At 35.6% G+C, this 17,270-nt stretch overlaps 1 protein-coding gene across 11 annotated transcripts in view; it reads left to right on the forward strand.

Moving 5' to 3' along the window:
* The window catches only part of EFCAB3 (EF-hand calcium binding domain 3), a 349,923-nt gene that overhangs the window by 149,190 nt on the left and 183,463 nt on the right, over positions 1 to 17,270 (forward strand). For all 11 annotated transcript variants that reach the window (XM_081576514.1, XM_081576515.1, XM_081576519.1 and 8 more), the window contains 8 exons: positions 78 to 179; positions 2,100 to 2,204; positions 4,937 to 5,041; positions 6,050 to 6,154; positions 7,928 to 7,981; positions 12,093 to 12,146; positions 12,756 to 12,860; positions 16,665 to 16,769. In XM_081576514.1, coding sequence (XP_081432640.1) covers positions 78 to 179; positions 2,100 to 2,204; positions 4,937 to 5,041; positions 6,050 to 6,154; positions 7,928 to 7,981; positions 12,093 to 12,146; positions 12,756 to 12,860; positions 16,665 to 16,769 — 735 coding nt within the window. The remainder of the gene's footprint in view (positions 1 to 77; positions 180 to 2,099; positions 2,205 to 4,936; positions 5,042 to 6,049; positions 6,155 to 7,927; positions 7,982 to 12,092; positions 12,147 to 12,755; positions 12,861 to 16,664; positions 16,770 to 17,270) is intronic.

Here is a 17,270-nt window from a genome sequence, read left to right on the forward strand (position 1 = left end):
GTTTGTTTTTTTAATTATATCGAATCATGGAATTATTCACAATAATACCATAAGTCTCCATTTCTTTTGCTCTGAAGGAGGGGTTGTTGTCAATCACATGAAAAAAGTTCCTGGAAACATAGGAGTAGAACTCAAAGAAAAGAAACATGAGGAGTTGGTGAACAACATGCCAATTAATGGTAAGAATTTCTGTAACTATTCTGCTTCCCATCTAGGTGAAAAACAAAAACTGTCCAAAAAACCTTTAGAAGGCAATATTGTTTTATCTTAAGAAGAAACACCAATTCTGTCATCTCATTTTTAGTTTGGGAATCAGTAGACTCTAGTTATAAATCCCGTGACCATGGATGAGAAATACTGGTTCTTATTTTTTTAATCCATTTTAAGTCCTAAAGTTTAAAATGAGAATTAAGTGGAAAAAGGAAGGCATTGAAAAGTATTGGAATGAAAATAAATGATACATTCCAAAAAATAAATGGGGAAGGGGCTTCTGCATGCTAAAGTCCAGGCAATAACTACCATAGATGCCAATGAGTGAAAAGGGGCCTTCTTAACAGTTTACTCCATTTCATATTTTATAAAAAATTATTGAGAGTAAATTTGTACTTTGTAGGGAAATCTAAGTTCTGACTTTGTGAAATGGTGGCTTCTATACTGCTTGATGAATCTTTATATCACTTTTGTGAGATTTCGATTAGTGTATTTCTTAAAGCCCATGGAAAGATCAATCAGAATAGGACGATGGATGGTATGAAGGCCTTTAAAGATAAGCAAAAAAAAAAAAAAATAGGATATTGAATCTTGATAGCTGCACGCTTCTAATATATTGATGGCATGTTTATGCTTCTTTTAATCCATCTGTACTTTTGCAGATAATCTGCATTATATGTTAGAGAGAACATGTCATAATTTGTTGAAAGTTTATGGAAAAGAAGTACTGTCAAGTCTGAAGAGTGATTAAGAAACAAAAAAGTAGTAATTGCTAAGAAATTTACTCAGAAAAAGAAAAATTTCTCTGGGTGTAAGCCAAAAAAAAAAAATCATGATTATTGGGTAGAAGTATGAAATTTGTTTTCCCCCCTGCTGTATTTCACTAAGCAGTTCATCAACTTCTTTTAAAACTTTCTGCTATGTGGAGTGGCATCTTTTAAACAATTGAACAGAATTTATTTAGCCATGGTCTTTGTACTAAAACCTATAACCATATTATGCAGGAATTAATAGTTTTTGGTTACATTTAGGAATCACTAAATTTTGGGTTTATTCCTCTCAGTTTCTTAAAGGGAAGGGGATGACTGTATCAACAAGTTATATACTTTCCTGTAAAACGTGAAGCTGAATCTCATAGGCAAAAAACTTTAAAATCTGAAATCTTAAAATTAATAACTGAGCATTTAATATAGCAGTGAACCACTCAAGATGTCTTGGGTTTATGAAATGCTGAAATGAATCTCTAAAGCTACTAATCTGGCACCAAGAAGACATTTTAAAACCTCATAAATTCCGTCTTTAAGACTTATATTGAGTTTGTTATATCAGAAACTTCTTTCACTGTGAATCATAAACAATGCTGAAGTTTCTGAAGACCACAAAAGACCAGAGAAGAGTCAGGGAAAAGAGAACAAATTGGGATAAGGAGAGTGGAAATAGATGAAAACATTTTAATTGAAAAATCAAATCTAGGTCTACATAGCAAACATTGAAGTGAAGGATTAGCAATTACTCAGCAGAAATGATCTGGGAGTTCAAGCAAATGAGAATGGCCCCTTGTTATTGTTTGGGAAGATGAGCTCTGTGGTCTATAGCAACAGGTGCTAAACTACCTTGGGCACATTTTGCTGTTTCAGGTTGTCCCCAAGAAAAGGTAATAGGAAATAGGTTCTAGATTCATCTATCCTATTGAATTTTTCTGGACATTGGAAATTAGTCTCGATAGCCCTATTAAAAGTGTTAAATGATAGTACAGAGACATGAATTATATTTTCTCTTTTTTTATATCAGTAACACAAGCTAATTAGTAATACACAGACATGAATGTATTGTTAATATTTTGGAAACATTCTATTTTTGTCATTTTCCACTCCTACTGCTTTCCTAAGGAGGGAAGGTTAACGTGAGTAGTTTGGACAGCATTCTGGGAGAAATGAGGATTAAACTCATAGAAAAGGAAAAGGAAAAACTGACAGAAAACCTGCTAGCTAATGGTGAGTATTGTAGAAATAACTGTGCCTTTGATGGGAATTTGTGTTTGTAAATATGAGTATGAGAATTTCTAAAACTAGTGACATTTAGTACCCAAAAGGTATTTTGTAAATCTTGAGAAGAATTAATTTCTTATGTAGAGGTAAGTCCTATTTCTTCATGTCTATAAATCCCAGGGAGCAGAAAACAGTTGTCTTCAGTTTATTGTTCTGTTCAACACTCTCTCACAAAAACTTAATTTTCCCTATAATTCCTGAAAATGTCCATGTTTATATCTTTGGACCAATTTTCTCACCCAAATACTGAATTGATATATTTTAATTTCTATAGGACATTTTTATGCTGTCCCTCAGACATCGTGGATTTTGTCAGTAACTGATTTCATAATTACCATTGTGGTACTTTATGAAAGTAGCCACATGGGGCTTTTAGAAATATATTGGGGGCATGTTTGGTTGTCACCGGTGATTTTAAGATTGGGTACTATTAGTATTAAATTCCCTGAGCACTTCCCAGGTGGCACAGTGGTAAAGAATCCGTCTGCCAGTGCAGGAGATGCAAGAGACGTGGGTTTGCTCCCTGGGTCGGGAAGATCCCCTGGAGATGGGCATGCAACCCACTCCAGTATTCTTGCCTGGAGAATCCCATGGACAGAGGAGCTTGGCGGGCTGTACTCCATGAGGTGAGGTCACAAAGAGTTGGACACGACTGAGCACGCATGCATGTGTGCCAGGGATGCTAAGTGCTCTACAATTTATGGGACTTTTCAACACACTGAAGAATTGTTGCACAGATAATACCACTAGCATGTCCAGTAATTGAGAAACTCTGGACCCTAACTTGACTCATATTTCCATACTTTTTCACTATTATGGTACCATAATTATTATCTTAGTAATATAAGCTGGAATCCTGAAAGTTAACCTTCACTCAACTCTAACTCTGGAGAAGGCAATGGCACCCCACTCCAGTGCTCTTGCCCGGAAAAATCCCATGGACGGAGGAGCCTGGTAGGCTGCAGTCTGTGGGGTCGCTAAGAGTTGGACACGAATTCACTTTCACTTTTCACTTTCATGTATTGGAAAAGGAAATGGCAACCCACTGCAGTGTTCTTGCCTGGAGAATCCCAGGGATGTGGGAGCCTGGTGGGCTACCGTCTATGGGGTCGCACAGAGTCGGACACGACTGAAGCGACTTAGCAGCAGCAGCAGCAACTCTAACTCATTGTATTACAAATGAGTACCATTCGTCTATAAAATGTGAGCTTCTTTTGCCAGAGACCATACCTGGATCTTCATTTTGCGTCTTTATCCCTCCCTCATCTTAGTACTTTTCACATATTATAATAAATATTTAATGAAAGAATTAGAATAAATAAGTTTCTATTCAAAATGAGGGAAAAACAAAAAGAGTGCTAGTGGCTGGTACTTACAGTAGCCTCTTGACAGATGCCTCAACTATTTGCTTACTGTTATGCTCTTCATACCAATTATTAATACCACAGTGTTGTCATAGTTATCCCACACAGAGTTAACTGCCTTCTATTCTTGTAAGAAATGTTTGGTCTTACTTGCATTTAGGAGCCCGTGTTCTCAGGGAAGCTTATAATCTATTGCAGTCTAGTCAGTTCTCAATGACATAATGGGAAAACAGTTTTATATACAAAACATAAAGATTTTTACTTTATTCCAGTTTCTTTTCTGTCATCTCTTCATTCTACCCTCATGTCCTTCTAATGTGAGCCAGTGGGTGTCCCTTTTGAGATTATAGTTTACTTTATTGTGACTAACTACAATTACATTATAGTTAGTAGAGTTATCAAAGGACTTTGTGAATACCCAGATCACCCCAAAAAGAAATCTTGTGCCCTTTAGCTATCACCCTACAAGCTCTATATATTTGCTAATCTATTTTCTGTCTCTGTAGATTTGCCTTACCACTTCAAATAAGTGGTATAATATGTGGGTTTTGTGACTAGCTTATTTCACTTAGTATGTACAGGTTTATCTGTATTGTAGTATGTATCAGTTAATTCATTCTTGTTTTTTGCCTTTTTTTTCAATTTTTTTATTGTGATAAAATACAATAACATAAAATTTACTGTCTTAATCATTTTAAAGTATACAGTTCAGTGGTATTAAGTCCATTGATATTATTGTACAACCATTCAGTTCAGTTCAGTTGCTCAGTCATGTCCGACTCTTTGCAACCCCATGGACCGCAGCATGCCAGGCCTCCCAGTCCATCACCAACTCCCAGAGTTTGCCCAAACTGAATTGTTCACTTCAAAATGGTTAATTTTATGTTATGTGAATTTCACCTCAAAAAAATTACAGTGAGAGTCTACTTATACTTTTAAAGTTACCTCATAATTTTTACTTTATTATAATATATTAATTAATTAGCTAGTTAATTAATTAGATCCCTGGCATCAAAGCCCATTCTATTCCTTATGATGTATGTTGTAATAAATCCTATAGTGTATCCTTTCATGGGCTATTTATAGTACAGGCTTCTACCTAAGTTAAAGTTTAAAAGAAGAGATGTTAATTATGATTTTTTTCTATTGATTACTTGGTGCTTTTAGATAATAATCACATAAGTACATTTCTTGTTTTCAAAACCATTTATAATAATGGTAAAGCAAACATAGTCAGATAATAATTCTCGTGCAAAATATTTTTAATATTTTAAACTCATTTTTTTCGTGTACCACTCCTATATGTTTCCTAAGGAGGAAAGTTTAAGGCCAATAACTTAGACACCATCCTTGAACACCCGGGAATCAAGCTCACAGAAGAGGAACATGAAGATGTAAAAGAACACCTGCCACTTAGTGGTGAGTATTGTAAATACTGCTGTACCATAGGGGAGAGTTTTTACATCTGTATATGAGATTTTCTAGAATAGTTTTACATGGTGTTAAAACAGCATTTGATCTCTGGTTCCTCTGCCTTTTCTAAACCCAGCTTATATATCTGTACATTGCTAGATGAAAGCAACACACAGGGCAAGGTATGTGGAATGGGGCACAGAGCATCTGTGCCCTCTCTGCCCTCCGGGTACTTCCATGTGTGTACCAACTTGGAAGCTCTCCAAACTCTCTCAGCTAGATTTTTATGTAGGCTTCATTGTGTAGGCATTATGGATGAAGTCCTTGGCCATTGGTGATTAACTCAACCTCCAGTGCCCCATTTCTTCCCAGAGATTCAAGAATAGGACTGAAAGTTCCAATCACATGGTTTGTTCTTCTGGCAACTAGCCCCCCATATTGTGGTTATCATCTAGGGGCTTTCCCAAAGCACCTCATTAGCATACCATAAACTCAGGTGTGGTTGAAAGGGCCTTTTTAAGAATACTGAAAGACATTCTTTTCACCTTTAGTGATCTGAAGCTATTTTAGGAACTGAGGACAAAAGACCAAATATTATAACAAAGGATGTTCCCATCACTTTTATCACTGAGGAAATTACAAGGGTTTTAGGAGCTGGTTGGTACAGAGGTAAAGACCAAACATATATTTCTTATATCATAAATCATAATGTCACATCTTTTAGTTCAGGAAACAAGAACAACATCTTCCTATTGGCAGAAGTATGTGACATATTTTCTCTAATTCTGTAAACGGTCTAGAAGTTATGCCATAATCTTTAAAAGCTAATTATATAGACTATTCCCCAAAAAAGGTCCAAGGGAAAAAATTTTAATTCCTCTTCATTACTGACACTTTTTGTACAACTAAATGTACTTCATTGTGCGTCAATATCTATAATATACAGTAATTCATTGCTTTTTGTCACACTCAAAGTTTATTACATTTTGCTTATTTTCCTCTCTTTTTCCTAAGGAGGGGTCATTGATGTCAGTAAACTGGACACTGTTTTGCAAAACATGGGAATGAAACTTACAGGAACAGAAAGTAAAGACTTACTAATGAATCTGCCCGTTGATGGTGAGTGCTTACATTTTTTGCACTGTTGAAGATAACCTGAGATGTGAGTATCTATAAAATCACTTCTGGAAAAGAATTTACTTGCCATTAAGAAGACATTTATAAAAGCTTAGAAATGAACTAAATAAAGAAAATAAGAAAATATTCTTTCTCATCATTTTATTAACATAAGCCAACAACTCCTTTAATTTTGGATCTAAAGGAATCATGAAAAAGAAGACAGAACTGTTATTAGGACTATAAAAAGTGAGGCAAGAGAAAAGCAATTGAGGGCAAAGTTGCATGAAAAACGGTCTGGAAATAGGTTAATGCAAAAATATAGAAAAGAGTAGGTCAGAGGTGAGAGAGTATTGGCATGTGGAACACATTCCATAGCTGTATGGTATGCTCACTCCCTTTCTCAGAGTCATGGACCATCGGACATTCTGGTCATTATGTATGAAATGCTTCCCTATTTCCCTGTTTGCACATTCCTACACCAGACTCCATGATCCAAGGACTGTATTCTTAGGCTTACCCCCTTTATGATCTAGAAATAAACTCTTAAATACAGTTAAAACTGAATTAAGGCTGAAGTGCCTTGGATCAATGAAAATATTACGCTAAGTATAAGAAGTCAATCATAAGAGATCACATATTGTATGATTCATCTATCTGAGATGTCTATGTTTGGCAAACCTATAGAGACAGAGAATAGACAATATTTCCTAGTACTAGGGATGGTAGAGAGGGATGGACTAGGCTTAATGGATAATAGGTTTAGGGTGACAAAAATGTTTTAATGTTAGATTGTGGTGATGATTGCTCAGGTCTCTGTGTATATACTAAGAAACATGCAGCTGTACATTTTTAAATTGACCATAATATGTGAAAAATATTCACACTTGTTCAATAAATCTGGTAAAAAATTAATAATGTCCTACTTGAGATTTTAAATAGAGGAGACAAAAATTCCTCTCAGCCTAGATTTAGAATCACTGTGGACAATTCATACTTCCTTCTGACCACTTTCTATTATTCATAGGTGATCAGTAAAAGCTGTTAAATTATTGGGAATATTTTTAAATTATGTTATTATCTCTGATATTATTATTGAGTTTATCAGTAACATGAAATTTGTATTTAAATGTTTGTCATCCCCAGTTATGCAAAATTAAATATTTACTCAAGAGAATTTTTTTCATTTTTTTACCTAATAAAGAAATATATCCTCAATTTATGAGTTAATTCTACCTCTGTAACATACTTTCATTTTAATGTATATTTAAAATTTTTTTTTTACAAATACAGATACTGAGCTTCTGCTTTATATAATATGCTAATCACTGGAATGATTATTAATCATTTATGGAAAACAAAGGAGTAAGAGAAACTGTATCTGGCAAAGTCCAGAACTCCTTAGTGTAAACTTATCACGTAGGATATAATTTCTAAAATTGAAATTGAACTTTAATATGTACTACCTACAAATTGTAAATCTTGTTCCTTGTGCTTGTTGAAAACAGTAGAGAATTTTCTAAGGCATAGACGCCATGAACCAAACCACATGGAAAAAAATGACAATTCTGTATTTCACCCTTGACTGTTGGAGATTTAATTTCCTATTGCGTAATGAATCAAAGCACTAGTAATCATTTTCCAGAACTTGTGCCTTATGATAGGGATAAATATAAGATAAAATTGTGGTGTGTATACATCTTATTTCTTTTTTACTTTGAATTTTAATTAATGTCAATGTTATGTCTGTGTTTGACTTACATGTCTCCTTAATAGTTAATCAGAAGATTGAAATGAAAAAGTTAATGGATTCATTAAAAGCTTTTACTGGTGAGTAGCAAGTTACTATAAAACTATATTAAATTTTTAAATGTTTTCTCAATTTACCCAAATTGGCATATTTTGTCTCACTTACTTTTTTGTCAAGCATTTCCTCTTACAGTCTTATTTGATCTTACCTCTTATCTAGATTTAATAATATAATTAAAATTCTGTGTTTGGTAAGTAATTTGGAGAAAATACTTTTAATAAATCAATAATATTATTTACTTCAACAAACCTAAATACCTCATTACTTTGATAGGCATAGCAAATAGCAACCTAAAGCTTTAATAAGGAAGGAATCAAAATATCAGTGCCCGTTGTGAAGAGAATAATCACATAATTTATAATCTCCCTCCTGATGCTAATTTGTTATGCCAAAATTATAAATTTCCATTTTTCTAATTTTCTGGATAATCTTAAAAGAAAACTTACTACTCTGCTGCATGCATGTGTGCTAAGTTGCTTCAGTCGTGTCCAACTCTTTACAGTCCCATGCCCGCCAGGCTCCTCTGTCCGTGGGATTCTCCAGGCAAGAATGCTGGAGTGGGTTGCCATTTCCTCCTCCAGGAGATCTTCCCAACCCAGGGATCAAACCTACATCTCTTCCATCTCCTGCATTGGCATGTGGGTTCTTTACCACTAGCGCCAACTGGGAAGCCTACTCTGCTACGCAATGCACACATCCATATCACTAAGAGCGTATTTCTTCTATGACCTTAAGGGAATGTCTTCTGTTTGTGGTTTCCCTGTAACTCTGTGTAGTTGTATGTGTTTCATTATACCTATTTACTACTTTAAGTTGAAGATAATACAACACAGGTGGCAGTTTTTTCATTATTTGGAATACTTAGATGATGCCCCAATCTCTCAAGCACCAATGGTCCTATCTTTTGAAAGGGAAAAAAATTGATGCCAATGATCTGCTAAAAGTTCTGGGAAACATGGGGAACAAGTTCACTGAAAGTGAACTTGTGAAGCTGCAGCGAACAGATGGTGAGCCATATAAATATCATTATAGCCTTTCCAGGGAGCTGGGTCTTGAGGGTTAATGTAAGCAGTTCTAAAATGTTGCCTTTGTATTTCTCCTAAAAAGTGATGAAAATGATTAGGAAAGGTAAATTCAATTATTTAATCTGAGAGTCACCAAGCTCTTCAACCATAAACTCTGCCTTCAGAACTGATACAATTGTAATAGTGTTAACCATCCTGGCTGCCAAAAGGCCTAGATGATAAGAAGGAAAATGGAAGGAAACCAAGGAAAGTGCTGCTGCTGCTGCTAAGTCACTTCAGTCGTGTCCGACTCTGTGCGACCTCATAGACGGCAGCCCACCAAGCTCCGCCATCCCTGGGATTCTCCAGGCAAGAATACTGGAGTGGGTTGCCATTTCCTTCTCCAGTGCATGAAAGGGAAAAGTGAAAGTGAAGTCGCTCAGTCATGTCCCACTCTCAGCGACCCCATGGACTATAGCCTACCAGGCTCCTCCATCCATGGGATTTTCCAGACAAGAGTACTGGAGTGGGGTGCCATTGCCTTCTCCGCCAAGGAAAGTGAGAGACTAGTAAAAGGAAGAGTAATGAGAAGAAAAAGGGATACAAAAGAGTTGTGTTTGTTTTCTGCATAGTAGAGTCTCCCTAGCAGTTTTTGCTGTTGCCAAACACTGTATACACTTTGTCACCAAGACGCTTTTCTTTTTCCTAAAATAATTTTTATCTAATGCAAAGATAGGACAGATTTCTCAGGGAAAGAATGGAAAGCTCTCTTACTGGAATTACCAGTTATCCAATACTGCCAGACATGGCCACACAATGTAGTGTGACTGCATTCTTTTCCTTCAGTTATAAATTGTGCCTTTTTGTAAATAGCTGCTGGAAAGGTATATCAGAACAGATTGTTGGATAGTGTGAAGTCTACACAATTAGCAGAAAAGTCTGCTAAATATCAACACACATCTATACCACTAGGTTTTCAATCATGTCTATATTCCTATATTTAGGTTTCTTACTTCATTGCATAGTACTTTAATATAAGTGCCCGTGTTCATTCTATCTTGAATATTTCTAATACCAACCCCAAAGAATCATTTGAAATCTAATTTATACAGCAGATAATGTGGAAAACATGAGACAGTTTTTCTGGGAATTTGCCCAACAACAAGTTATTATACAAAGGATTTTGGAGTGATTTTTTAAAACATTTTGATTTATTTCTTTTTTTGATATAGTATCTTTTTAAAATTAATTTATTTATTTTAATTGGAGGCTAATTACAATATTGTAGTGGTTTTTGCCATACATTGACATGAATCATCCATGTTTCTTTTTAATTGAAGAATAACTACTTTACAATATTGTGTTGGTTTCTGCCAAGGTTTTTAAAATATAATCTTATTGCATGAATAAAGCTATTTTCTATAATATATTCTTTCCCAAAGGCCAGTTAATTATTTTTTTTTAATGTGAAAAAGAGGGATGGCTTAGGTGGTTTGCTCACCCCTCTGATGTTGAGTACAGGGGGCATACATAGTACTTTTGTTTTTCCTCTTGGATCCTCAGAAGTGGAAGTTGGATTTTTGGTCTTTTTGTATCTTGTTGTCCATAATTTGCCCCAACTACACTGTGCATGCATCTATTTTTAGTCCCTTATAGTGTCTTTGTATTTTGTTGCTCAAGGAGATGATTGTTCAGGTAGAGGCAAGGCAGTAAAGGTTCCCAGGTCCCAGCCTGGCTCCCTAAGGAACAGGGGTTATGGTTTATGAAATCAGCTCCCCTCTTGTCTTTTGATTATAGATTTGCTGCATTGTGGCCCTTACTTTTATTTTGTTTGGGGATTGACAGTGTGCAACCAGTGTAGTTAGTTGGAATGAGTCTCAAAGTCAGAAGAGTGTGGTGCTTAGAGTTTAATTCTCTGTATTTGCCCTCGTGAGAATCTTCATCATTTCATTTTTGCATCTGCATTTCCTGATCAAAGCCAATGGGAAACTAGAGCGTGACTGGGACTTGGCACCTCAGCTCAGGCATGTACAACCACTCCATACCCCAGGTACCCCAGAGTTCCCTTTCATCTCCCCTGCCCAGCAACCTCTGCCTTCCTTCATCCTCAGCAGGGTCCTGGACACAAGTGCAGGGAGGGCTGGCATAAGGCACCTGCACCTGAAGGCATTTTTTGCCAAGACCTGGCCAGAGCAGCCATCCCTCTCTAGGCTGACAGCCATCCCCTTCCAGGTACCAGGTACCTACCTTTTGTCACATAAAGGATGCATTACTCTTGGGAGTCACCAGTTTGCCATGAGTTCAGGTGGCCAGTGATTCAGCTTCCAAGTGTGGAGGTGTGACAGCAGCAGGAAGAGGGAATCTTGCTGCTAATGAACCTCACGCACGCTGAGTAGTGGGACTCCGCACAGGGTGCCTGTGAGGTTCTGCACTCGCCTTGAGAAATTCCATGCCCCAACAGAGTATAGTAGATTTAGGAAACAAACAAAAACACCATAATATTTCAAGAGTGAAATACTTCAGAAGAAAGGAGAAAGCTTTTTTCAGGCTTTTTGAATGAAGATTCCCACACTTTCATTTTGCACTTGGACTAGTAAAATGGAGGAAGCATTAGGGAGTTAATTAGCCCTTCCTGATAGTGAAACAGTACCATATTTCTATAATTCTTTAGCTAATAATTTCTTTTCCCCAAGAAATTAGAAATAGAAAGGTAGCAAGGTAAAAATATTTACTTAAACTTTATATATATGTTGGTAATAAAAGATTGAGAATACATTTCACTAGCCATTCCAAGTCAGTAGTTGTAATAACTGAAGAAAACTATTAATATTAGTAAAGATAGAACATAAGAAAAGGTGTCTCTTCTGCAACATAAATCTTGTGAAGAACTTTGTGTTTGCACCAAAATAGAGACCAAACCAACATTATTAGCCATTCTAGTATTCCTGGAAGAATAAGACTTAGAGGAAGTTTTTTGGAGCCAACCCTCTATCTACCATAAAATGAATTCTTTTTAATCCATTACATATAAATTTTTGGTTGGTTGAGATTAAATTGTGGGTAAAATCCATTTCTTAGTTCCTTTACCCTTCTTATAATAGTGCCATATTCTGATTTTTCTTAACAGCTAACGGGAAGACTGATCTCAATGAATTGATGGAAGTGTCAAAATCTATTACAGGTTAATTAGAAGTTACTATAAATCTAAAGTCTTACTTCTTTATATTAAAGTATATTTTTGTGTAGTCCCATTATCCCTCTATTGCCTTTTTTATTCTATCTACTTTTCTTCTATATTGATGAATATTTGTATTTAATTGCCTAACATTGAACTTTAGAGTTTCTGCATTTTAGCCTAATTTTTCAGTGCAAAGTTCTGGTAGCAAATTCTTTATTTCTGGGCTATTTTTCAGTAATAGTCACTGTTCTTCATTTTGAAAGCCAAAGCTTAAATTAGCAGAGCAAATGATATAGCAGATGTTTGTATAAAGATAAAAATTCTCATATCATTAAAAGACTAGGGGAGAAATAGTATCTGGACAAAAATAAATTATGCCTACAGTATCCTAATTTACATTATGTAAACTGCGTTAGTATGTCTTATTATTTTCTAAGAGTAAGGAAGAAATTCTATTTCTATCACAATTAATGATAGTAGTGAATCTTTAGCATATTTGTGTATGTGTGATCATACAACTATTGTAGCTGAAGCTGAATAGGCATTGCCATGTTTTGGGAGGTAGTAGATCTTTCTCTACACTAATCTGTGACCATTTTGATTACACTTAAGGAGGAGAGATTGATGTCAGTGATGTGGGAAATGTTCTGAGGAAAATGGGAGTAACTGTCACAGATAAGGAACTTGTAGAGCCGGTGAAAAATCTGCCAGTTGATGGTAAGCATTTAAAATATAAATATGGTCTTGTGGAAGTATGTATGTCTTATGTTGTGAGAATGTCTATAAACTTTCTAATATGAAAATACCCATGGCTGATTCATGTCAATGTATGGTGAAGACTACTACAATATTGTAAAGTAATTGGCCCCCAACTAAAATAAATAAATTTATTTTTTAAAAAAAAAGAAAATATAGGAAAATACTTTCAAAAAGTATTTAGCATGAATTATTTCATGCTCATGTAATAGATATAGACAATATAAAAATATATTCAGGTTTGTTAACATGAGTTACCTTGGGGCTTGTGGCTGCACCTATAGACTTAGAAGGAAGAAGGGGAGCAAGGATTTAATCAAATCTGTAAGCAAAGTATCTCAATGTTGAATTTTTAAATAATTTCCCCTATATGACAGAAAAGAAAATAACAAAGTCTGTATCAGAACAGTGAAGTCAAAGGGAAAATGCATGAGTATTTTAGTTATGAGTTGAAACAGCAGCTCTAATAAAGTAAGCAAAAATGAGTCCACTTATTAGTGAGAAGATGAAATTATTTTTTCTGTTGCTATGAGTTGTTAAATAGTAACTCAAGCCCTTTTGAAGTTTATGGTTCATAAACCTATCACCATGATCCTACTAAGGAAAGAGATTCTGTTATGGAACTCCATTATTGACCCATTTACTATGTATCCTTGATATTCCTACTGAAAATGATAACTCTAATATACAGAAATGAAGAGCTTTGGATATATCAGATTTTGCTCATGTAGTTTTGTTTTTCCAAGGAGGGATTATTAATGTGAATAAACTTGATTCAGATTTGAAACCTATGAGATATGACTTCACAGAAGAACAAATCAAGGTTCTCAAACATAACGTGCCCACTGATGGTAAACATATAAGATATTTTGAAGTTCCTCAAGAAAACCTGGGAATTTCCACAAGTGTCAATTAGTCAATCCACTAATATTTTTAAGCATGTATGTGCTCAAATGCTCAGTCGTGTCCGACTCTTTGTGACCCCATGGACTGTAGCCCACCACGGTCCTCTGTCTATGTGATTCTCCAGGCAGGAATACTGGAGTGGGTTGCCATTTTCTACTCCAGGGGATCTTTCCAACCCAGGGATCAAACCCGCATCTCTTAGCATCACCAACTCAATGGACATGAGTTGACCAAACTCCGGGAGATAGTGAAGGACAGGGAAGCCTGGCATGCTGCAGTCCATGGGGTCACAAAGTCGAACACGACTTAGTGATTGAACAACAAGTGATTAAGAATCCACCTGCCAGTGCAGGAGACGCAAGAGATGTGGGTATTATCCCTTGGTTGAGAAGATCCCCTGGAGTAGGAAATGGCAACCCACTCCAGTATTCTTTATCGCTAGTGCCACTATAAGCAGCAAGCATATAAACTGTATAGCATGGCCATTATATACTTATAGCCATTATCTTTATATTATATATGTTCAAAAATTTCAAAGATTCAGACATGACCGAGTGAGGGAGTGACTTACCTATTTTATAAATAGTAATTTGTGTCTCTTGATCCCACATTCCTAATTTGTTCTGACCTCCTTCCCTCACCCTTTAGTACCCACTAGTTGACTATACAGCTGTGAATCTATTTCTATTCTGCTATATACATTCATTTGTTTTATATTTTAGATTCTGCATGTATGTGATATTATAGAGTGTTTCAGATATCTTTATTTGACTTATTTCACTAAGCATAATGTTCTTCAGGTCCATCCATGTTGATGCCAATGGCAAAATTTCATACTTCTTTATGGCTGAGTAGTATTCCATCGTGTGTGTGTGTGTGTGTGTGTGTGTGTGTGTGTATACACAATATCTTCTTTTTCCATTCATCTGTTGATGGACACTTAGGTTGTTGCTTCCATATCTTGGCTATTGTTAATAATACTGCTATGGATATTGTGGTGCATTTGTCTCTTCAAATGAGTGTTTTTGTTTTTTTCTGACGTATACCCAGGAATGGAGTTGTAGGGTCATACAGTAGATTTAGTTTTAATTTTTTGAGAAACCTCCACAGTGACTGTGCCAATTTATAGTCCTACCAACAGTATACAAGTTTTCTGTAAGTTTGTTATACCTTTAACCAAATTTGGGACATTTTCAACCATTATTTCTTCAAATCTTTTTTTTTCTCCTGTCTCAATCTCTTTTTTTCCATTTGGAACTCCAATGGCATGTATGTTAGACCCCTTGATATCTCTCGCAGTCCCCTGATGTTTGCATTTTTTCCTGTGTTCCTTAGATTGGATCATTTCTATTGAACTATCTTCAAGTTCAGTGTTTTCTCTATAATCCTCATTCTGCTGTTGATCCCATCCATTAAAATTTTATTTCAGCTATTGTATTTTTCAGTTCTGAACTTTCTCTCTGGTTCTTCTCTATAGTTCCTATTTCTTGGCTGATAATTTCTACCTTGCCATTCAAATGTGTTTACCTTTACCTCATGGAACATAGGCTTAAAAGCTGATTTAAAGCCTGTTTCTGATAACAATAATGGCTCCTCTCCTCTCCAGCTTGTAACATAAAGTGAATCTCAGAAACTAAAAGAACATAGTGTCTCTGGTGAATGCCATGATCTAGGGCAGGGTTGAGCAGGGTTGAGCAAAGTCCAGATAATGAATATTTTAGGCTTTGCAGTCTATGTGATCTCTGTCATAACTACTCAATAAAAAAAGTGCAAAAGCAGCCAAAACAATGAGTAAAACAAGAGTGTATTTTTGTTCCAGTAAAACTTTATTTGTAAACTAAAATTTAAGTTTCATGTAATTTTTATGTGTCACAAATAATATTCTTCTTTGGAGGTTTTCAACCATTTAAAAGTGCAAATACAATCCTTAGCTCATGAGCTATATAAAAATGGGTGGTGGACTGGATTTGGCCAACAGATCATAGTTTGCCAACCTCTGATCTAGGTAATAGGGCACATCTTCTAATATAGAATCTCTGAAAATCAGGGTTTATAAGTTGAAGATTGACATGGGGCACAATGGGAAAGGATGGACTTTCACAATATAAGAGTTTCATTCTGAGTCTGAGTCATTTTATTATTCTTACTTTTACCTTTTACAACTCATGGGAAAGTTGATCTTGATAAGTTGATGGATAGAGTGAAAGCTCTTACAGGTGAAAAGTTAGTATAAATTTAAGAGTATAAATTTTACTCAAAATTATATTTTAAAGATTTTTAATTTTTCTTTGACAAATTTTTAAATTTAATTTAGTTAATTTCTTAGAGTTAGACTTTTGATTGTCTAAGTTTTAGTAATGAAATTTCAGTTCTGTATCTTAGTAGTGACTTCTTTGTCTTTGGACTTGACATTATTATATCACCTTTCTTATGTTGGGGAGAAAACCCTAAATTATAGATTAAATCAATGAATGGTAAAAGTAAAGTTCTGATAAAGATATGTGACTGTATTATTTAAAGATGATCAGAAATATTACTTGATCTGATGACAGAATATTTAGATTAGTCCTAATAAAATCCTAGTTCACTAGAAAATTATGTGTTTGTGCTCATTTTCTTGTGTTGATAGTCTATTTTTGTAACTACTATTTCTATGAATATGACATGGATCATTTTACTATAGTTAAGGAATCTATTTACATGGATGCTGTTATTGTATGTTTAGGTATGTCAGACTCTGAATTTGCTCTTCATTGAGTAGTGACGTTCATGTGAAATAGGCTGAGATTATTTTTTTTAATGTTTTGAAATTGGTTCATCCTTAAAATTTTCATCTGATTGCATTTTGTATTTTTGAAGGAGGGGAGATTAATGCCAGTGATGTGGAAAATGTTGTGAGAAACATGGGGATGGAGCTTACAGAAGAGGAATGGTTAAACCTGCTGAAAAATCTGCCAGTAGAAGGTGAGAATTATAAATTCTAGTATAGCCTTTAAGGAAACTTCAGTTCAGTTCAGTCGCTCAGTGGTGACCGACTCTTTGAGACCCCATGAATCGCAGCACGCCAAGCCTCCCTGTCCATCACCAACTCCCGGAGTCTACCCAAACCCATGTCCATCGAGTCGGTGATGCCATCCAGCCATCTCATCCTCTGTCGTCCCCTTCTCTTCCTGCCCCCAATCCTTCCCAACATTAGGGTCTTTTCCAATGAGTCAACTCTTCACATGAGGTGGCCAAAGTATTGGAGTTTCAGCTTCAGCATCAGTCCTTCCAATGAACACCCAGGACTGATCTCTTTAGGATGGACTGGTTGGATCTTCTTACAGTCCAAGGGACTCTTAAGAGACTTCTCCAACACCACAGTTCAAAAGCATCAATTCTTCGGCACTCAGCTTTCTTCACCGTCCAACTCTCACATCCATACATGACTACTGGAAAAACCATAGCCTTGACTGGACGGACCTT

This window comes from Giraffa tippelskirchi, chromosome 3 (assembly GCF_054371585.1).
Source record: "Giraffa tippelskirchi isolate mGirTip1 chromosome 3, T2T-mGirTip1v1.2.pri, whole genome shotgun sequence".
NCBI classification, from domain to species: Eukaryota; Metazoa; Chordata; class Mammalia; order Artiodactyla; family Giraffidae; genus Giraffa; species Giraffa tippelskirchi.